This window comes from Lytechinus variegatus, chromosome 4 (assembly GCF_018143015.1).
Source record: "Lytechinus variegatus isolate NC3 chromosome 4, Lvar_3.0, whole genome shotgun sequence".
In the NCBI taxonomy this organism is placed as follows: domain Eukaryota; kingdom Metazoa; phylum Echinodermata; class Echinoidea; order Temnopleuroida; family Toxopneustidae; genus Lytechinus; species Lytechinus variegatus.
In genome coordinates this window covers 20989736-21009235 of record NC_054743.1, presented here as the reverse complement: position 1 = coordinate 21009235, position 19500 = coordinate 20989736, and the positions used below count along the sequence as shown (strand labels likewise).

General features: G+C 37.0%; 1 protein-coding gene across 10 annotated transcripts in view; it reads right to left on the bottom strand.

Annotated features, from left to right (window-relative positions):
* LOC121413602 (AT-rich interactive domain-containing protein 1B-like) overlaps positions 1–19263 on the bottom strand; it is a 61065-nt gene extending 41802 nt beyond the window's left edge. For 3 of the 10 annotated variants that reach the window (XM_041606483.1, XM_041606485.1, XM_041606486.1), the window contains exons 1-4: positions 17959–19262; positions 13945–14178; positions 11958–12125; positions 2253–2660 (exon numbers count right to left, since the gene is read on the bottom strand). In XM_041606483.1, the coding sequence (XP_041462417.1) occupies positions 2253–2660; positions 11958–12125; positions 13945–14178; positions 17959–18918 (1770 nt within the window). In that variant the 5' untranslated portion in view covers positions 18919–19262. Of the gene's footprint in view, positions 1–2252; positions 2661–11957; positions 12126–13944; positions 14179–17958 lie in introns of all 10 variants that reach the window. The other 7 variants (XM_041606482.1, XM_041606484.1, XM_041606488.1 and 4 more) reach the window with 6 other exon arrangements.
* Between the last annotated feature and the right edge of the window lie 237 nt (positions 19264–19500).

Below are 19500 nucleotides of genomic sequence, written 5' to 3'. Positions count from 1 at the left end.
CAGGTTTATCTCAAAATATTCCTCATTACTATCAAGACATGTAATTTCATCTTCTCATTTAAAACCTTCAGCAATGATGATCTTCCTGCATGCATATGAACATGTAAGTACCAATTCTATTTCACGAAAGTATAAAAAGAATGAATGGTGAGCAATTAACAACTTCAAAATTGTAGGAATTTTGAAATGTAGAAAAAAAGGAAATGGAAAAAGTGATACTAAAAATTCCTTGTCCAATTCATTTTTTTTAATGATTGATAAATGGTATCTAGTGCGTAATTTACTATGATATTTCATACACGTGTATCTACATGCACAAATAAAATATCAATGAGATGTTCTAATTTTAATCGTAACAGCAAGAATGCTACAGACAACAACAACACAACATGTGGTTAGCTGAAAAGCGCAAGTCCATGTACATGTATTATTCTCAAGAATCAATATCAAGTGCAAAGGAAGTGCTTTGTCTGCCAAGGGATGCATGGTATCAATGAACATAGAATTATTTACAAGGTCAATTACATCTCAATACGTGTATGTGGCACACTCTTGGGAATACAAGACAATGTATCCATCTCCCAAGAGGGAAGCACAAGTAACCTACATTCGTCACCTAACAAAAGGTCTCCATCTCAACTGAGCCAGTGTCTAGTTTAAAATAGAGGAAGTTAACGCAACAAGAGAGAAAATCAATTTCAAGACACAAAACATGCACCAGGGGTCATTAAAACCATTTGAGCATGGCAGATTGACTCAGCAGGTGTCCTATAAATAGCACAGCAAGAAAACAGGGGCTTCCCCTAGCCAGGTGACTCATGCCCCATGAAGTGTGCCACATATGTAAATGAGATTTTGATTCAATGACATTATCTATCATGTGATCAAGTGGATTGACGTCACAGGAGTATGTCTTCCAGCCCGATTGACATAGGATATTACGGAGACACATTGGCTCTGGGGATTGACTTTGCAATAAGAAGCCAGCGGAGAAGGTCAATGACATGACTCAAGTACATGTAGCATGGATTTCCAGGCCATTTGATCATATCATGAGTGGGCGGAATGTAAACATTGATTATCATACTGGCCCTGCCAATAAGAGCTCTCACACTATCACTGGGTGATTAATTAGTAGGCCATGACATTGCTATTTAATGACCACCTGTCAGTTTCATTCAACTCTTTTATTTGACCCATTTCATGGAAAGCAGGCCACGTGTGAGACACAATGCTTTCAATATTGACAAACATTGAAAACTGATGACTCAATTTGTTGAATGTTCAGAAATGTGCAACCACTGTAGATTAAACAAGTGGATATGTCTCATTATGGACACCCGGGGAGAACAATTTCTATAGGGTATCAAATTTCACAAGTACAGTCTATTCATATATTCACATTATTCTCCACAAAAATTGTGAAAGTTTAGAATACCACTTTTCCTGAATCAGTAATACCAAATTGAAGGTTTAATGCACTACTACTAGTATTTAAATAAGGCTAGAATTTTTTTTTTTCTTTGTTTTTACTCAGGGAGTGCTTTAATAAATTTACATTTTCTGTACAGAGACTTCTTCCCACTTTTGTTAATTCCACCAAGGAGATTTTAAATTGATTCCTTTGATTCCACCAACATTTACATACATGTAGGACCACATGGGTCACTTTGAAAGTGTGCACGTGAAGATTTTGAGCATGCATACATGTTAAAGAAAGTGTACAGTGTAGTGAGTGCATTTCTATGTGGACATGCATTACCCTATTTTGCAAGAAAGGGGTGGAAGTGTTAATTATTTTATGATTAAAAAGCAAGCTGGAAATTAGGGAGCAAAAATGCATGTGATCTCACACATACAGTCCATCACCAATTAGAAAGTTTGCCAGTGCAACTCAAAGAAAAAGGTGTCTCTATTATCAAAGTCTATACATGAAGCTATTTTACATGGAAAAAGCTAGTTTTCAAAATGAAATGGAACCCATCTTATAACTGATTTTTCTTTTGGGGACTATAAGAAAATATCACTCCTTACCCTCAACACGTCTTTGTAAAAATATGATAGAATTTCCCATCAAGCATGAGCATTCCTATTCTGGACAATCTAATATATTTTCCAGTATAAAAATGAAAATTTGATAATTACTTTGTTTTTAATGCTAATTTTCGAATTCATAATTGCGACAGATAAATTGCTTATAATCTTTTGCTGTTTTTCAAAGCGGCAGAGAAAGAAAATTAACTATTACTTACTGGTAGGCTTGGCGGTCTATTCATTGAACCATCTGCCTTATTGGACGATGATGAAGATGACGAATTCTGCGATGATGCAGATTGTTGGTTGCTGTTACTACTTCTACTACTTGGGAAGTTCCTTTGTTGCTGAGAGGAAGTGGGTTGTTGTTGGTTTTGGTTTTGTTGAGGTTGTGATGTTTGGTGCTGCTGTTGCCGTTGCTCCTGCTGTTGCCGCTGCTCTTGTTGTTGTTGTTGTTGTGGTTGTGCAGGCGGTGTTGGCTGGGTTTCCCCAGGACCAGTCTGTGACTGTGGTGGCTGATTGGGTTGGTTACTTTGTTGGGACTGTGGCCCAGAATGTGGTGATGGTTGTTGTGATTGTGGTTGCTGGGGATGGGGAGAATGAACCATGTTTTGCTGTGGCTGTGGCTAATGGAACAAGATTAGAAGGAAAATGCCAAACATTTAGACTGTGTATACATGTACATATACACCTTTTCACATTATACAAATTATACTGCACCATTCACACGGATGGGGGGATGTTTGTTTTTTCAAACAAGCATACATGTACGGAAACATGTTCTATGTTAAATATTTTTAAAATCTTGTCATCTCACATACATGTGATGTGCAGGGCGCGACAAACCCGCTTGCCCGGGGCAAGTGAAAATGACGTGCGGGCAAGCACCTCTCAAAGTCAATTGCCCGATCGGGCAAGTGGTTGTTGCGTCTTTTTTTTTCTGTACCGTACCTCGTTTTTCCATAAATCATCCAAAATCCACACTCAAAATCATGAATCAGCCTTAAAAAATAGCGAGTAGCGCAGTTTCAAATTCCGAAATTGCGTTATTTTTTCTGTACCACGTATTTCCATACATGGTACCAGGTATGAAAAAAATCAACGCAATGGCCGGGAAACAGTTGAATGTAGTATAGGGGTCCATTATGACTACCACCATGTGCAATTTCTAATGCACATTTTCCCCCTTCCGATATCACAATTCTGTGATAAAATAATTAGAATTACACAGGAAATAAATCACAGAGTCTAGTAACCTCGCATTGGTGAGTTGTCATGTCATTCGGCTTTGCTTTTCAAAACAGCCTATTAACATCCAAAATAACTTGCCGTATTTGTTAATTATAACTTAAAATTCATTTGTTTCCCTTTTTGAGGGGATGAGGTAAATATCAGACAATTAATCATCAAACAAAGCTCCATCTATTTTACAAGGCCGGCGGGAGGCTCACACACGTGCGCATACTAGCTAGCCAGTCTGAGCTCTGTCTCTCTGCCAGAGCTCTGGGGGACAATTCGCTCAGTAAAGGCCTCAATGATGGTGATTTTCTGTTTCAGACAGAGTTTACATTTCGGGTATATTATTCAAAACTTCCAATAAAGTTTGATGATTTCTTCATTGTCATGTATATTTAAGTTATTAATGAATACATTCTCACCAAATTTAGACTCCCCCATAGAGAAATGCAATTTTCGTAGAAGTCTGCGTTTTCAAAGAACTTCAGGAAAAGTTAGGGTATGTGGGCCTTTATTACATGGCCGAGTACAGGTTATTGTACTGGAATAGGCGAAGTAGAAATTAGATATTGAATTCATTTATATCAAAGTTCAACTCACAGTCACACCACACGCACACACGCACACACACACACCCAAGATTCTAAGCATAGTGAAAAAAAATTACTTAAAAAATCATACAATATTAAACAATGTTACTAATAATTCATTAATAAGTGAACAGGTATTCCTCAAAATAGAAAACAAAAGTAGCATGTAAAAACATGTAGATAAAATTATTGACCGAGTGGAACATCATAAAATGATGAAGAAAAGACTTTATGGTTTCCAAATGATTTTTTTTTAATCAAGGAAATATGGAAAATAAATGACCATTTCATGGATTTAAAGATGCAAAATGTGAAATTTTAGCCACTCCACTTTTGATGATAAAATAATTTTTTCTGAGTCAATAAAGAGCTGAACATTTTCCACTGGCTTTCTTTATAGTTTCCAACTACGGTAAATGAAAGCAATTCTAAGGAAATATGTTACGCAGGTAGCCATTTCATGGATTTAAAGATGCAAAATATGAAATTCTAGCAACTTTTGTTGAAGGTTTTTTTTTAAACCTTAAATAGCCATAAAATATTGATTTTTTTCTCCAAAATAGACGTAGAGACTCAGGCCTACGTTGCTGAAAATATCCTTTTCAATGTGTGTTCTTTTATACTGGACATAATTCTCAATTGTTATTTAGTATACCTTAATAAAAATAAGAGTAGTGCCGTCATAATGAAAAAATTATTTAAAAAGTTGGGCAAGCAGATTTTTCTATCGGGCAAGCAAATTTTTTCATCACTTGCCCAACAGGGCAAGTGACGAAAAAAAATTTTGTAGAGGCCTGGATGTGTCTAAACATGTAAAAAACCTTGTTGTACAGTATATGTGTGTGTGAGAAGCAGAAAGTTATATTTCAAAATCTTTTCTACTAATATTCACAATCTTCAAGCAAAACTACACTTAGCTTTATCTTTATTTTACACCTCATAAAATTTACTGGAGTTCTTTCAAAACTCGTAACAAATTATTTTTTCTTAATTTGAGGCCCAGTTGCTCCATCAATTTTTTTTCTACTTTTTGGTCACTGTCAGGTTTTAATATAAATCTTTTGTTTTATACATGGAATTCAAAATTCAAGCATGAAGATATTTTCATTTAATATAGAATACCATTGCTCATTATTACATGTATATCAAACAAAGAATATATAAGAACACCGAAGAAATACAGTATTGTTTAAAAGTCATAAACAGAAATTGAAAATAGAGCAAAATGCAGAGATGCCAATTTTTTTGCAACTTTTGTAAAAAAAAATATTTTCTATTACATCAAATTATGTGTGCATCATGCACATTTCCTTGACCCTAGTGGGTTGCTACGAGCTAGATACTCTGGCGCAATCTGATGTTGCAGTAGTTGACATGTTTAATAAATACAAGTTTCAACCATTTTAACATGAATATTATATGATTGATAGTGATATGCATTTTTACATGATTTTCTAATATCTATTTTACATTGTAGTTCTTTTTTTTTGGGGGGGGGGTGCCAGATGTTCTCTCAAGCAATCTGAGCTTTATTCTTAAGGAGCTGACATGTTTAAGAAATAAAAACAGTTCCCATTATTTTTAATATAGGCCAAATATTAGAGAAATTATTACAGAAATATGTCAAATATGCAATTTTACAGAATTTCATTTTTCTTTGTAAAAACGAGCTAGGGTAATTAACAAGGTGATCATAAAGGGTGGGAGCTGGGAGATTAGGCATCTCCGCAACATGCTGGAAAAGATGGAATTTGAAATCATGAAACTAAATACATGTAGGATTGAACATAAAGATCAGACTTAACTGTTAAAAAGTAAAGAAATATAAAGAACACAGTATTTCAAGAATATTTCTTTACAACTTCATTTCATCTCTATTTCCATTAATGTTAAAGTGATTGGTTAACATTGGTTTGACTTTTAAAAAATATGAGCTAGAAGGTCACACTTGTCACCTGTGTCTGTGATATGTTACAAAAATGAAGCCCAGAAAAATTGCGTTCAAAAATCATTATTTAGTGCTTCAAAAATTGAAATATAAAGTGACCAGAAACACCATCTTAATTTCATCCAATACACTTATGTGTACTATTTAGGTGTCTATAAGATGCCTATTTACAAAATCTGGGATTGCCTTGTAGTTTTAGCTTTTCATTCTCAATAATGGTTGTTTTCAGGGTTTATTAGTTCTAATACATGCACTTGTACACATGTTTCATCTTGGTTCTAGAATTTTTTAAATGGGCTGCTCACAAAGTTAAACAATACCTTTAAATGTTACAAACACACTACATGTATGGCTTTCTTACATGTAATTTGAAATACAATAACATGTACGTATGGCTGCAGTATAGCAAGTTTTTAAACAAGTGGAACGCCTCTGGCAGTCTTGCCTGCATTATGCAATTCAATATAGCAGCAGTGCTGACTTTGCAAATGACTATAAAATAATTATTACAAAAAAACACCATCCACATAATATGCTACTATGTTCATTGACCCTAAATGACATTTTGACTTTAATCAAGTGACCTACGACTAGTGCAAGATGAGAAACGGTACTAGATTACCCCTATGTCAAACTTTTATTAACTACATGTATACCCATAAACTTTTAAAAGATATGATGGCAATTCAACAATTACAATATGGCCAAAATTCATCAAACTTAAATGACTTTCGACATTAATCATGTGACCTGAGACTCGCACAGGACGTTTAGTGATACTAGATTACTCTTACAGTATGTCAAATTTTCATGAACAAAATCCATAAACATTAAAAGTTATGGAAATTCAACAAATACCCTCAACATCAGCAAAGTTCATTGATCTTAAATAACCTTTGACCTTGGTCATGTCACCAGAAATTTGCACAGGATGTTCAGTAATACTGAATTAGACCCCTGTTACATCTGAAAGTTTCCTACCCGAGACCCGACCAAGTCCACTTGCAACCTTGACTGGATTATTGGTGGATTAGCTTCGCGAACGGACCGAGTCCGAAATGTGGTCTGTTTACATCACAGTGTTCATTCCCTCCCCTATCGCCTTATCTGAACTGTTTCGAGAGGCATCCGATTGCTGACACCTTTAAAAGGCGCTCTCGATCTAGGCTCCGAATAATTCGCGCGCACTAATTGAAGTTACCCGAGATTCTGAAAGAATGCTGATGATCCCAGCAGTCGTTGAAGATATGATGGACTTGAAAAGGATATGTTTAAAATGCTTCTTTTCACTCAAATCAAAGACTTTATCAATCACAATTCACATGTCGCATGCCGCAAAAACATTCGAAGAACGACGGGGCTGGGGAGGGGATAGCGCGCGCTATGACGTAATTTGACAGCTGGCAAACGGACCGAGATAGGTTCGAAAGCTTGTGTGCGTTTACATCTACGAATCGGTGGACCGGGGCCGGCCCGATACCTACCCGAGACTACCTCTGGATGTGGTCTCGGGTAGGTTCGCTAAAAGGTGGCCCGAGGTAGGTTTGGGATGTTTACATCTGATTTCTTTCCGACCCGAGGTAAGCCCCGGGCCGGCCCGAGGTAGGAAATCTCTCAGATGTAACAGGGGTCTTACTCTTATGTCCAAGTTTTATGAACTAGCTCCATAAACATTAAAAGTTATGATGGAAATTCAGCTAATACCCCCAACATACCAAAAGTTCACTGACCCTAAATGACCTTTGACCTTGGTCATGAGACCTTAAACTGAGGCATGATGTTCGGTAATATGTGACTACCCTTCTGTTTATTGAGTTTCATGAACTAGGTCCATATACATTTCAAGTTATGATATTTCAAACACTTAACCTTGGTTAAGATTTCTGTGTCGACGTCGCCGTCCCCGCTGCCATTAGAAAAGCGGCTCCTTTAGTCCGCTCTGCTATGAAGGCAAGACAAAAAATGAAATTAAAAATTGTCTATCTATAAAAAAGTTTAACATGTCGGGTACTATACAAAGCTACTAGAGCTGTCCAAATTTGGCCATTTGTGGCATATAATTCTTTTAAACCTTTCATTCTTGGCAGGTAAACTTCCACATCTGAATGCATGGTTTCTTCACACACATTGTAGGCTGAAGATATCACTAGCTTACTGTAACAATCTCACAAATAATTAGTGCTGTTGTCGGGAACAAAAATCCATGTCGACATGTCCCCTAAAAACTAATCCCGACATCGACAATGTCGACATGGAAAAGGGATCGTAGTTTAGGCCTCAACATTTTTTTAGTAACAATCATTCGATCGTGGCACATACCACTCTCTCAATCAAATGGATTCACCTTGACACAAGTGATATCCCCACACTACATGTAGATCTAGATGTATACAGGCTCAGATCAGGAAAACGTATTTTGACTAAGTTACACGTAGAGTGAATTCACTTCCAAAATTGCTGATTTAATCCACATTTATTCTGGAGAATCAAGTTTTTGTACCACGATACGGTCTCGAAAGCAATGCGCAATCACACTCGGAGCCAATTTGAGAATTACCAATTGCAACAGTGATCATTGCGTATTACATGTATACGCTGGTGCACATGTGCTGCAAACGCAAGCTCCTCAAATTGACAATAAAATAAAAATCAATAATTTCAGTTCCACTTCTGCGGCGATCCATGCAACGATCTCCAAACGAAAGAAAGAAATTTTTCTGTGACTTTGTGTTGAAGTAAGCGCTCAATGACAGCGGTAACAACTTTGAAGAAAACACTTGTTTACTGCTGCTCACGTCTATATGAAAAGTAATACATTGAGGAGTAGTGTATTATCAAGCACGGTAGCAGTGAATGCATCCAAAATTGCATGGGCATGGTACTGTACATGCGTGAACATGAATGCTGCTCACTAGCGCACTGCACAGATCTATCAGATGATCAATCGTCGGGCCGGGCTAGGGCCCCACTGCCCATTTCTGCTGCCGCGCAGCTCGCAGACATTCTCTATTAATTTAATGCGCTTCAAAGCTGAATAAACCTTTCACTTGTGCCAATTAATGTGGATACATGTAAATGCTTCTACCTTTACAGGTAAGCTTTACACTCGTGACTTAGGCTAGACCCCTTTTTATTTCATGTTTACATGTACATGTCGATGTGGGTGCATGCATGTCGACATGTCGGAAACATTAAAAATCATTTGTATGTCGACAACAGCACTACAAATAATAAAGGTATAATTTTACAATTTAACATTACATTTGATAAATGGGATTTTTCTGAAGTGGCCCTATGCTGGTCTGATTATACCGAATATGGAGAAACCAGAAAAATACATGTATCACTAGATAAGGACCGTTAAGTGAAATTTCCAGTGAACTTCCCTGGCGAAGTTCACTGGGGTAAAGAGCAGTATGAAAGGGGTATAAGTTTGTGATGGCTTGCCATGGTCACCCAGCACCAGTCCAGCTGCAGGGGTAAACATTTGCAGCTTTCCTGGAGAGGATTTCAAGTTCATTCCTTTCTTTACCAGTTGTAGAAACATTTCTTTTACTTGGAAAATTCTTTCAATCTTGAAACAGACATATTCTTTCATGTTTGAAGAAGTAATAATGTCACTGATTTTAAAAGGTTGGAAACTACAAAGTTCCATGCATTTTGCTGCTTTTCCATGTCCGAAGCATCAGTGATAACTATCGGTATGATTGACATCGCTTGATATCAGCTATATGCGATAGGGAGAATTGAAATTCATATGAAAATGAGAAGTTATACAAGGCCACAAATTGATAACTTTGTGAAAGCTAGATAGATTCCTTCACAATTTGTTCATAAATGTACAAACAGTAATGGTATTCACTTTAAAGCCTGTGTATAGCTTTGGTAAAGGGTCAATAATGTGATTGATAATCGAATATCATCTAATATGACAGTCTTACTGAAGCGTAGAGACCGTTAGATATTTTTCCAATTGCACTTCTCTGAGAAAATTTCAAATATTCAAATCTTGGATATATAGCGCCCTCTCTCGGCGATGCTTGTTTTAAATTTAGAAAATGGGCATTCAAGCACTTATCCTATAAATTTAGTGATTAGATATCCAAAAGTTACAAAGAACATATCTTGAAAATTTCAGCCCATTCCATGATTTGGAATAGGATTTAATTGAAAGACAAAAACACACAGATATTTTAATTTGATCGGGTGACCCGATCAAGTTAAATTTCCATGTAAAATCGCAAAATTTATCATGTAAAACACATTTTCATTTCATATCCTCCACATCATAACTGTTATAGGGCATATCCATTCATATTAGCTAGCAATGAATTGGAATAGTGATAGGTGCATTTTGGTGGATTTACCAAAACTATACACAAGCTTTAACAAAACCCACAACTAACTTGACATTTTAAGAAAGTTTTTTTTTTTCATTTGAAGAATTTCCACATTATACAACAATCCAATATGCCTTTGATTGTATAATTGCTATATTTGGCACTTCTCTCATAAATCATTTTTCTAATGCTCTGCAATAAGGAAGTGTATTTGCCCTTTAAGAAATGTCAGCATTTTGCTTTCTAGAAGAATACACTGTCAATCAGACACTGCTTTTGTAGGTGTATATTAAAAAAATGTGCCTCGATAAAGAGTCAACTATGAGTTGGCCTTCATGATATATTTTTTTTACTTTGGTATTTAGGAGAAGGTTGCACCTCATACAACTAAATGATGGAGCAGTTTTGTTGCATTCAAACATTATAGTTGCCTAATGCACTATACATGTACACTCTGATCTAAAAACCTTTTTTGATGAAAGCTATGAAGACAAGCTCATGCCATATCATGAATATGTCACAAGTTTCTCTACCTTTCAATCTGGGCACAGTTGTATAAATCTCTGAGATTGATCACATACCGGTAGCTAACTTTTGAAATCAATCTTTCACAATGACATGCAGAAATCAGCCACACAACCGGATCAACATCTATAAAGTGACTTCGTCATATCTCTCTACATGTAATATCTAATACAGAACCCCTGCCCCCCCCCAAAAAAAAAGGTTTACAGAGAGCTTTAATTGTGTTATTCATGTCAATGCATATAAAACAATTCTTGCCTCATCCTATGAAACCTATTATCAAAACCTATTTAAGTTTTTCTTTAGCAAAATACTCGGCTGGTAAGCACTTACTATGCAGTAACCTTATGCCGCTGCACTTTGTAGCTTTACAGTGTTTCAATCTGTCAATTTTACTTTTTTAGCTAGAGCCTCTGGTGTAAGTCTAGTCAGTCATTCATCAACTGAAATTCATAGAAACCCCCCTTTCAGAGTAAAAGAAAATACATATTCCTCATATCCTTGTTACTACAAGCTAAATAAAAAGTACTTTTCAGGAAATACATGTATGGACAACATATGGAAATTTTTAGATTTTTAGCAACTTTTGGAGAAGTTTTTAAGGTACATGCTGTCCGTAACTTACAATGTATGAACAGCTTTATGGAAAACCTGCAAGATACATGTTGGTGTTTCATGAAGTTGTAAGTTAATAACAAATTACTTTATGAACGATTTCTTAGGCGCAAAATCACCATCAATGAAAATTTGGTGTATAACATTTGCCACAAGAACGGATCACCAAGTGGATGTTTCATAAAGCTGTTTGTAAGTTAAGAGCGACTTTAAGAACAACTGGTGAACCATTCTCACGTGCGTAACCATCGCCAATGAATAAACCACTAACCACAATAAAGGATCACCGGTCATTCTTAACTTACGAACAGCTTTATGAAACGGCCCCCAGTCATTCATAACGTCGCTCGTAACTTACGAACAGCTTTATTAACCATCCTCCAGGTACCCAGTCATACAATGTACTACTACATCAAAAGGACCACACAACTTCTACATAATGTATTCATAATAGACAGAAGAGTTAGTTGAAAGCCTATTACCCAGTATGTTCTGCTTTTCAGATAGATATGACAAGAATACAGGAATACAAGAAAATTGACTGGCCTAATAATAGTTTGGTGCAATGTCCATTTGAAAATTATATTAGTACACAAAAAAGAAGAGGGATTGTACAGTACATGAGTAATTGATAATTTTTTATTTACAAACATCACCAACCCTAATTACCTGTTGGTTCCACATTTGTGATTGTGGTCCTTGGTGTTGCATGGATTGGGAGGGTGGTCCCCAAACACTGTTGCCGTCACCGCTACCATCTCCCTGAGGCGAGTAGCCCGAAGGAGAACTGTAGTTGGTGCCTTGCGACTGGCTTGTTAGACCATAGTGAGGGGACATCTTTAAGGGACACAAATTAAATATTGAACAATACTACTAGTAAAACCAAATATTTTCAAAAGTAGAGTAAACACAAACTATGATATCAAAGAAAAGCAAAAATTCTGTTGATTTTACAGGTCCTTGCATGTCATTTATGTATCATGGTTTTATACAATGTAGGGCTGTCTTCTGTAACCTTGCAGGCTTGCACGCTCCACACAAGTTTACCGTTCTCATTACCATCCTAAAACTAGTTTACTGGAAACTAGTGTAACGTATAATGAGAATGGTCAAGGCGGTCTTGGATGCGATCTTCTAAACCGGTTCACAAAACCACCTCCACATGTAGTTTTGCCTCATTAAACCGGTTTTAGGGCGGCCCGGGGTGGGGGGGGGGAGGGAGACAAAACCGTTCTTCAGGAAGTGATCTTCGCACCTGTTGTGTGTAGAATGCACACACCGCAGTTTCAAATTTTATGCGAAACTGAGAGCATACCCATAGCAAAAAGATCACGTTCTGAGAGTGACCATGAAATGGTGTTGAAAACCACTTTCAGGTGATCAAATGGGAACGTTAGCTAAGTAATCTTCCGAACTGGTTTCCCAAACCGGTTTCCAGTTAACTAATTTTCAGGATTGCAATGAGAAGGGCATCTTTGTTTTTGCCACCTTTTATACCTCAAAATGGGCAATTTCTTCACAATAAAGCTAATTACAACAGGGGAGTGGACAATTCTTCAACATTTGTCCCCTTTCAAGATGTCAGATATGACTTCCAGTTTGTTTTGGGCCACCTAGGCCAACCTAAAAACGGGCAACCACTTTACAAGTGCTATGCTATGATTTGACATCTGACAAGTAGTCATAAAAGAAATTTCTTTGAGTTTTATTGCCTGTAAAATACTGTTACTATCTGTCTATAGTACACGTAAGTGTCAGATAATACAAGAATGGCATTTTTAAACATAAAGAGAACCGGCCAAGTCACTAAAAGACGCGATAATGGCGCAGTCACAATTTCGTGTAGAGAGGCAGTACACGGAGGGATGAAAACAGCCGTTTTAATAATTTTTGTAACAGCTTCCTGTGTGTAGTTCATATTGAAATCTTAAAACAATCATTTTCAACTCACCATGCAGACACCTGAGGGAAAATGTAACTGCAGCATAATCAAAATCATGAGAACAAGAGTTTTACTGGCACAGTTGCTGCTTGTTTCAAGATTATTTCTCCAACTGAACTCTTACTAACGACAAACATATGTACCACACAGTAAAGAAATTTGCACCAAAAAAACAATGCATTTCTCAAGTGATCAGTCTCAATAAATTTGCGATGAGACTTGAATGTTTAGGAATGCAAGGTGCCCTCTGCAGCAACAAGTAGTGTATGATACGGCAGGCTCCTTTGTGAAAGACATTGTAGACATCTGAAATATGCAAGGCTACACAAATGTTCCTCTGAAATGTCCAGTTTCCCCCATGATGCCCAAGTACACTAGCTACAGAAGACGTCACAGCAATATCTCTGCAACAATTTGAGACCTGCGTTGCCAGCTGAATGAGCCGATTACAAACTCCTGTCCATGGCAGTGATAGTTTTTCCATTTAAAATGCCACACGGATTGGGTACAGTGGTAAACCTGGTTAAAATTAAGATAGCCTTTTCCAGAACTAATTAGATTTTTCAAAATCATTATTTTCATTATGAAGTAATCTCTGATGCGACCATTAAATACATGCTTCAGCAGAAAAAAAAAAACATTTTGACTCATTTTGACTATGGTCCAACATGTTTCATAAATGAAGAAAATGGAGCCATCCATTCCCATTCTCACCTGTTGAGGAAACTGACCACTACCGGCACTAGCACCACCACTGCTGCCCCCACCACTGGTGCCACCGCCAGGTGCATTGTATGACCGATTACCAGGATACATTGGGTTGGGGTACATCTGAGGTGACATGCCCGAGAACTGGCGGCCACCATACTGATTCTGATAGGGTCCAGGAGGGCCACCAGGATATGGTCTCTTCTGCATAGGGCTCTGACCATCAGGCATCATTCCCATCTGCAAGAAAATGCACAATGGAGACCGGATTAGGTCAAGAAGATTCATTCCCCCTTTTAAATGAGTTTCCCAACTTATGTCCTTTATTAAACAACCTCCACTCAACTGTTATTTTACCGGTAAATTCACATTTTAAAGCATAGGAAATGTTTCAGAAAGTCCGAATTTTCTAAAAAGTGGTTAAATCTCGTCAATCAATTATTTAAAAGGATGAAATATCAGTCCATTCTTGGTCCCGAAAGTTTGAAAGTATGTGACTTCAAACACATTTCCAACACGAAAATCAGTACATGGGACTGTAATGTGAATTTTAGTGTTGTGAAATCACTCGGTGTTGATCTTCAGAACCAAGACGGAACTGATAATTTATCATTTCATTTTCAGTAATTGACCAGATTAAACCACTTTTTAATAAAATATTGACAATGGAAAAGCATTTCAAATTTGGAATATGAATTTTACCAGTATAATAGCAGCTGAGAGCAGGTTGTTTGGACTTCCTGTTTTAACTATCCTTATCAACCATTTCCGGAACACGATCAGGGAACATGCGTTGATTTGCTTTGAATTTTTAACTTTTCCGGGGTTTTTTTTACCCTCATTCCTTCATATCTTATTTCTTTATTTTTGTTGATATTAATATGGACATTTCAGAAGGTGAAATATATATGTACATGTACTTTACCATTACTCTGTCAGTCACAGGGAGGAATTTATGTTGTCTTTTTCTTTTATTAAATATAAAACAATAAGGTCCGATTACAATCACGATCGATTACCGCAATACGTAATTCAACCACACTTTTATACCGAGTTTAGCTTCAAATGTCCCCTCAATTTATGAAGAAAAAATATATCCATATTCATAAAAAAATTCTTAAGTTAACTGAAGATAACAATTCAAAGACGAGACGGGAGCTTTCATAGTGGATTTTAAAAATATTTTGTGTGGAATTCTTTCTGTGCACAATCACTAACCAATAAAAATGTTTATTTTATACTTGAATCTATGGAGTCCCTGCCGTTAATGTTATTCAATATTACTTGGTAAAATTAATGTGCCTAATTTTCTTTTTTAGCAAACCACTGCACAAGGCCTCTGTGTTCGGTTTGGTCCGGAAGTGCTAAGTTCAGCGAATTTCCATTCGGTTTGGCAGCTCTGCTACAGCACTAGAATATAGATAGGCATTTTATGGATGTAAAGATGTGAAATTTTAGCAACTTTTGGGGGAAGGTCCGTTTTACTCCATAGTCTGAAGAAATTAATGAAAATATTCATGGTGAATATTGTTAGATGTTTCACACGACTCTCAATGTTAAAAGCTTGTAAGTGATGTAGAAAATATGTAGCTGAAAGATTCTAAGATTTTACTATATTTAAATTTGTGTTTTGGTTTCGTTGAGTTATTTTTTGGATTAAAAAAAAGGCTTTGCAATAAATTGATTGTCATAAGCAAATAGCAATGTGCAAAAATTATCATGTCTGGAAATAAAACAAAAATTTAACAAACATGAACAAATATAATATTCATTACAGAATACAACCAATCCCTAACACACCCACGAATAAAAATAGAACCAAAACAAAATTTGCCATCATTGCAAGGGTAAAAGTTAATGATAATCTGTCTCATATCAAATTACAAAATGAAGGAATAAATGTGCCTTGCTCCCAGCAGGTGGGAGGTGGCAGTGTTCAGCTGTTATTGTGATCTCCATAAAATATTGGCTGGCCTTCAAATAAACACCATCACTCTCCCAATTCTGGGGAATCCCCTTCCCAGCCATGAGGGGAAAAGGAAAAAAAAAGGAGGTTGAGTAGTCATGTTTTGCTTGTAATTGGATAGAACCTGCAACCACAAGCATTGTTAGGTCCATTCATGAGAAATCTTATTGTTGACATAGGTTGTTCAGTGTATACACAATAGTAGGATTATCTACACTTGTATTCTTCTTGTACCTTTAATAATCCTTGTTAGAAATGGGCACAGGTTTGATCACAGATTTTACATGTACTCTTAAATATTTCAAACTATCCGCTTTCACTTTTTCAGAGTTCATACTCATTTTCTGAATTTTTAAGTGGATGTTTTGTATATTGGGGAATGGGTAGTTTTTAAGTTCAACCATACACTTTATAGTGATTGGTTTGACTTTAAAAAAATATGAGCTAGAAGGTCACACTTGTCACCTGTGTCTGTGATGTTACAAAAATGAAGCCCAGAAAAAATTGCGTTCGAAAAATCATTATTTAGTGCTTCAAAAATTGAAATATAAAGTGACCGGAAACACCATCTTAATTTCATCCCATACACTTACGTGTACTATTTAGGTGTCTATAAGACGCCTATTTACAAAATCGGGGTTTGCCTTGTAGTTTTAGCTTTTCATTCTCAATAATGGTAGGTTTCAGGGTTTATTAGTTCTAATACATGCACTTGTACACATGTTTTATCTTTGTTTGAGAATTTTTAAATTGGCTGCTCACAAAGTTAAACAATACCTTTAACATTGAACAAAATAAATTATCGAATTGTTGGGGTCTCAGAATTATTCTTATTAACTATATTGGAGAACAGAGAGATATAGCAATGTCATTATTTCCTTTACTATCAATCTCTCTTCATTTTGGCATCAACCCCCCCCCCCTCCCATTTATATCCAATCCAATAAGCATTACAAGCCTAGTTACTGAAAGGTTTGTTCAAATCTTTTTCCTTTAATGATATGCAGATCATTGGTATAATTGGGAGGAATTTAAAGCAATTACTATTCAACTATAGTTTTCAAGACTTCAAGAATACAGTGTATTGTACTTTTCAAATTCTTTATCTGGACTGCTTTTCATTTATCATTTTATTAATAATTTTACTACCTATCCCTACATACAAGTATGTAGGACTTATTTGGTTTGAATAAAATGAATGTCACTAAACTTTCTGAGATGTTGCCATTTTAAAGCATTTTCTCGTTTATTTGAGGATGTCATAATCGGCTTATCTACCCCCCCCCCACACACACACAAACCTACAAGAGCAACTAGAGCTCTGGAAGTACCCACAGGCTTTGGATAAATAGCCATCATCTTCCATTGCTGTTCCATCATATTTCACAATACTTCATTGTAGCAAAAATACAGAAGTAGCCTCTACCAGATGTACGAGAAAGATTTAAAAGGGGCGGGTTGCAAATCTCTAAAATGAAAAAAACTTTAATCGCAATGAACAAGATAAATGTACCTTCACATGATTCTAAACAGCTCATAACATTATTTTTGAAGGGCAGATCGCTTTCATTATGTTTCTTTCAAGTTATTATGCCACCAGTATGTACATGTTAATGTGAGCAAAAGACTACATGTATCTTGACCCCTCCCCCCCTTCTGAACCATACTATACAAAGACATGGTTCAGATACGGCATGCTTCATACATGTACTTTATCCTTATTCAATTGTTAAATTGCATGCAAATGCATATTGACTTTTAGAAATACGAGCCAACATTTGTCTATGTTGAAGCTTATGTATGAATAATTCATCTATTAACAGATTCGACTTAGGCAAGTTTGACTTCATGCGATGACAAGGACACATTGTTTAACAACAAATACAACACTAAATACTTACACATAACATACCGTACCATTTTGAAATGGTTATCATTCCAAAAAGATATGCAAAAAATTAGACATTACATATAAATAAAATTAAATACTCCCGAGCCCCTTTTCTTAGTCTCGATGAACTACACTGTACATGTAAATCTACAAAGCGATGTACCTGACTGCGTTGAGCATATGGTCCCATTGGATGTTGCATTTGGCCTCTATTGGGCCACTGAGATTGATAAGGACCTCCTTGTCCCATCATTCCCATCGAACCAGCATCAGGTCCCTTTCCTGGGCTCACATCACTGTGCCCTGAAAAATTTCCTGAAAAACTGTGAGTAGGGTGTTTTTGTCCTTGTAAAAGTTGTGAAAGAGTTGGAGCTGTGCTCGAGATTCGGTCTCCTGGCCCATACGCTCGTGGATTGTGTGAGCTGCCATAAGCGGCCGAACTGCCTGGGCCCATCGGTGAGCCCATTCCACTGCGATTTGACATATTTGGGTATCCTGGCCTGGAGTTCATATTCCCATCAAACTGATTGTATGTGCTTGTGTGTGCCATGGCTTGATTTGGGGCTCCAGCACCAGAGTTTGCATTTCCTGTCATACCAGGTCCGCCATGTTGGTTCATTCCATACCCTCCATTGTTTCTATTTCCAAAATATCCACCACCATAACCATCTTGACCAAAAGACGCTTGTTTATTACCACTGCTATTCTCCATGTATTGAGGTAAAGCACCGCTAGAAAAGGGATCAACGTTTGGACTTGGCCCGTTGTACGAGCCTGCGTTTGGACGACCCGCTTGCGGAAGCACGCCGTCTGACTGGCCTGTTGAGTTGCAGTTTGGCGTCTTTGTCACATTACCATCCTTCGACATATTCATCGATTGCTGACCATGAGAATCCATAGAATTATTAATTCTTACTCCTACTTGCCCATCAGCTATAGGACCGGGTACTCCTCCGTGTCCTCCGCCGCTGCTGGGGTCATGAGGTTGCGTTCCCTTCCCGGTTGTGTTGAATTCAGAAGGCCTGTCTGCATTTTCCATTGTGTCGTCTCTCGCTTGTTGGACACGGCCCAGTGCTGTAATTTCTTCATCACAATTGACATTTGCAGCAACCTCTGTTGCCATGCTGTTCTACGGAACACAAAGCTTGAATGTGCGTTCCATTGGGCGCCAACCCCAATGTTCCATTCCTAATAAGAAAACATAGATATCAGTTTGTGCGCTTCTTCGATCCGCACACGTGTTTTCTAAGTGCGATTTAGAGAATAACATAGAAAACTTAGTCTACCATCGGGAAGTCCTTATCACGCGCATATATTCCCTTATTTATTGTAGGAGCCTATGGAAGTGTATTAGGTGAATTTGCAAAAATTTTGTTACGAAAATTCATGCGCCGAGAGGTATAAATTTCATTGAAAATGATGTGTTTCTCATTTGTTCTACCCCCATTTTTATTCTTGATAAATTATCAAATTCACCTAAAGTCACACAGGTGACAATGGGTGCGTAAGATCGGACTGTTCTCCAATTATTTGAGAACTAATTCCTTTTGCCTCGCTAGGACACTGCATTCCACGGCGGTAGACAGTCCCAGGCATTCTTTTCATCCTGCTTTAGCGGAGCTATTCCGTACACTCCCTCCGGAAATTACAACATGGTTATCTATCAAAAAGACAATGCGTTTTCACTATTGATATTGACATGAAA